The sequence below is a fragment of the Microtus ochrogaster genome, unplaced genomic scaffold, assembly GCF_000317375.1.
Source record: "Microtus ochrogaster isolate Prairie Vole_2 unplaced genomic scaffold, MicOch1.0 UNK9, whole genome shotgun sequence".
Taxonomy (NCBI): Eukaryota; Metazoa; Chordata; class Mammalia; order Rodentia; family Cricetidae; genus Microtus; species Microtus ochrogaster.
In genome coordinates this window covers 9,355,822-9,357,535 of record NW_004949107.1, presented here as the reverse complement: position 1 = coordinate 9,357,535, position 1,714 = coordinate 9,355,822, and the positions used below count along the sequence as shown (strand labels likewise).

The 1,714-nt window shown below is 47.2% G+C and overlaps 1 protein-coding gene across 1 annotated transcript in view; it reads right to left on the bottom strand.

Moving 5' to 3' along the window:
* The window catches only part of Usp34 (ubiquitin specific peptidase 34), a 180,481-nt gene extending 178,773 nt beyond the window's left edge, over nucleotides 1-1,708 (bottom strand). Inside the window, exon 1 of the mRNA XM_013353501.1 lies at nucleotides 1,592-1,708. Within this exon, the coding sequence (XP_013208955.1) occupies nucleotides 1,592-1,634 (43 nt within the window). The 5' untranslated portion in view covers nucleotides 1,635-1,708. The remainder of the gene's footprint in view (nucleotides 1-1,591) is intronic.
* Between the last annotated feature and the right edge of the window lie 6 nt (nucleotides 1,709-1,714).

Below are 1,714 nucleotides of genomic sequence, written 5' to 3'. Positions count from 1 at the left end.
AAAAAAAAAAAAAAAGAAATAGGTGGAGAGGTGGCTCAGTGGTTAAAAGCACTTCTACTCTCCCAGAGGACCTGGGTTCAGTTCTCAACACCCACATGGGGCAGCTCACAACTGTCTCAAACACCAGTTCCTGGGATCAGATGTCTCTGGCCTTATGCAGCTGCACTCACAAGAATATACCCACAAACAGACATGCATACACCTACAAACCATTAAAATAATAAAAATGAATCTTCAAATCCCCCCTAATCATTTTTCTAATGCATACTAAACAATTAAGTAACTTTCAAGTTTGAGAAGTCACAATAACCAATGTATTTCTAAGATACAAAATATCTTACTGAAAATTTAAATGCTAAAACTTATGTTTACCGTATCACCGCACCAAAAATGAAACTTATGTCAAAATAGAAATAACCTTAAAATTCTAGGAAAATTTACGATGACACAAATATGAGAAAATATAATTTGAATATATGGAAACACTTGCATCTGTCCGAAAGTAAATACAGAGCTAAAAATAAATTACAGATCTTTTAGTCATTAAAGTAAAATCCAAGCACACAATAAAGTAAAATTTAAACACAAAAAGGGCATTGCAGTCTATAAACTCACTATTTAAACAATGTATTAAAAAAAGAATAAGCAGTTTGGAAAGCTGGCAAAATATCACAGATCACACTGAATCTGAGTTCCAATACTTCAAATGAATCAAGTTTTTGTAAATTATCATGTCATCAACATCACCTCTCCCTACCTAGGCCTCTGGACCCATTAAGCAGCTGACTTGCAATATACCTTTTTTTTTTTTTAAAGCAGAAACACAATCTTGCAACGGCCACAAATAAAATATGTACTATAATAAAGAATTAGGCCTATGATTTTCGGGGATAGAAGATCATGACTACTCGAGATGGCTGTCTTTGGTACAGAGATCTCCTCATAATAGATTTTACTCCTTAAACGACGAGTGGTAAGCTGAGGAAATACTATGGCCTTTCTTTTTAATTAAGGTAAGACGGCCCCAATCATCACTAGTGCAGTTCATTTTCTGCTATTTCAGGGCTGGCAGATGGATTTAATACACCCACACACCCTCAAGGGAAGGAAAAATCACCGCCCTTCTCTCGGGGACTTTAATGAAAAATTAGCAGGTAAGCCAGGCCTCCGCAGCACGCTGGAAATCAAAGAGGGCGGCCCTCCGACTCGGACTGCGGAGGAAAGGCCAGTCCTCCGACCCCACCTCCCCTGGCCTCTCTGCAGGAGCCGGGGGCGGAAGGGCTCATTAGGGCCTTCGTTAATTGACACCTGTAATGAGGAAACTTCCCGAGACCGCCCAGGCCAGGCTGGGCCAGGGCTGCGCCGCGGCCTCCCTCCTGGGCGCCCAGGTAACCCGGCCGGCCTGGGCCCGAGACCCCGCCACGGCCCCGCCACCGCGCACCTTCACTGGGCTCCCGGGCCCGCACGCCGGCCGGCCGGCTCGGCGCTGTCCGCAGGCCGCGGGAGACGGGGGAGGAGGCCGGAGAGCGGTGCGGGGTGGGGGGGACCCCCAAACCGTGCACCCCGACAGGTCCCCTAGCCGGCTACTTACTTTCATTTAACACCTCCACCAGGTCTGCGCAGTTCTCGCACATCGTTCGGCCGCCGCCCCCCCCTCCCCCGCTGAGGATCGCGCTGACTGATCCCGACCGGCGGGGGGGGAGGGGACAGACGC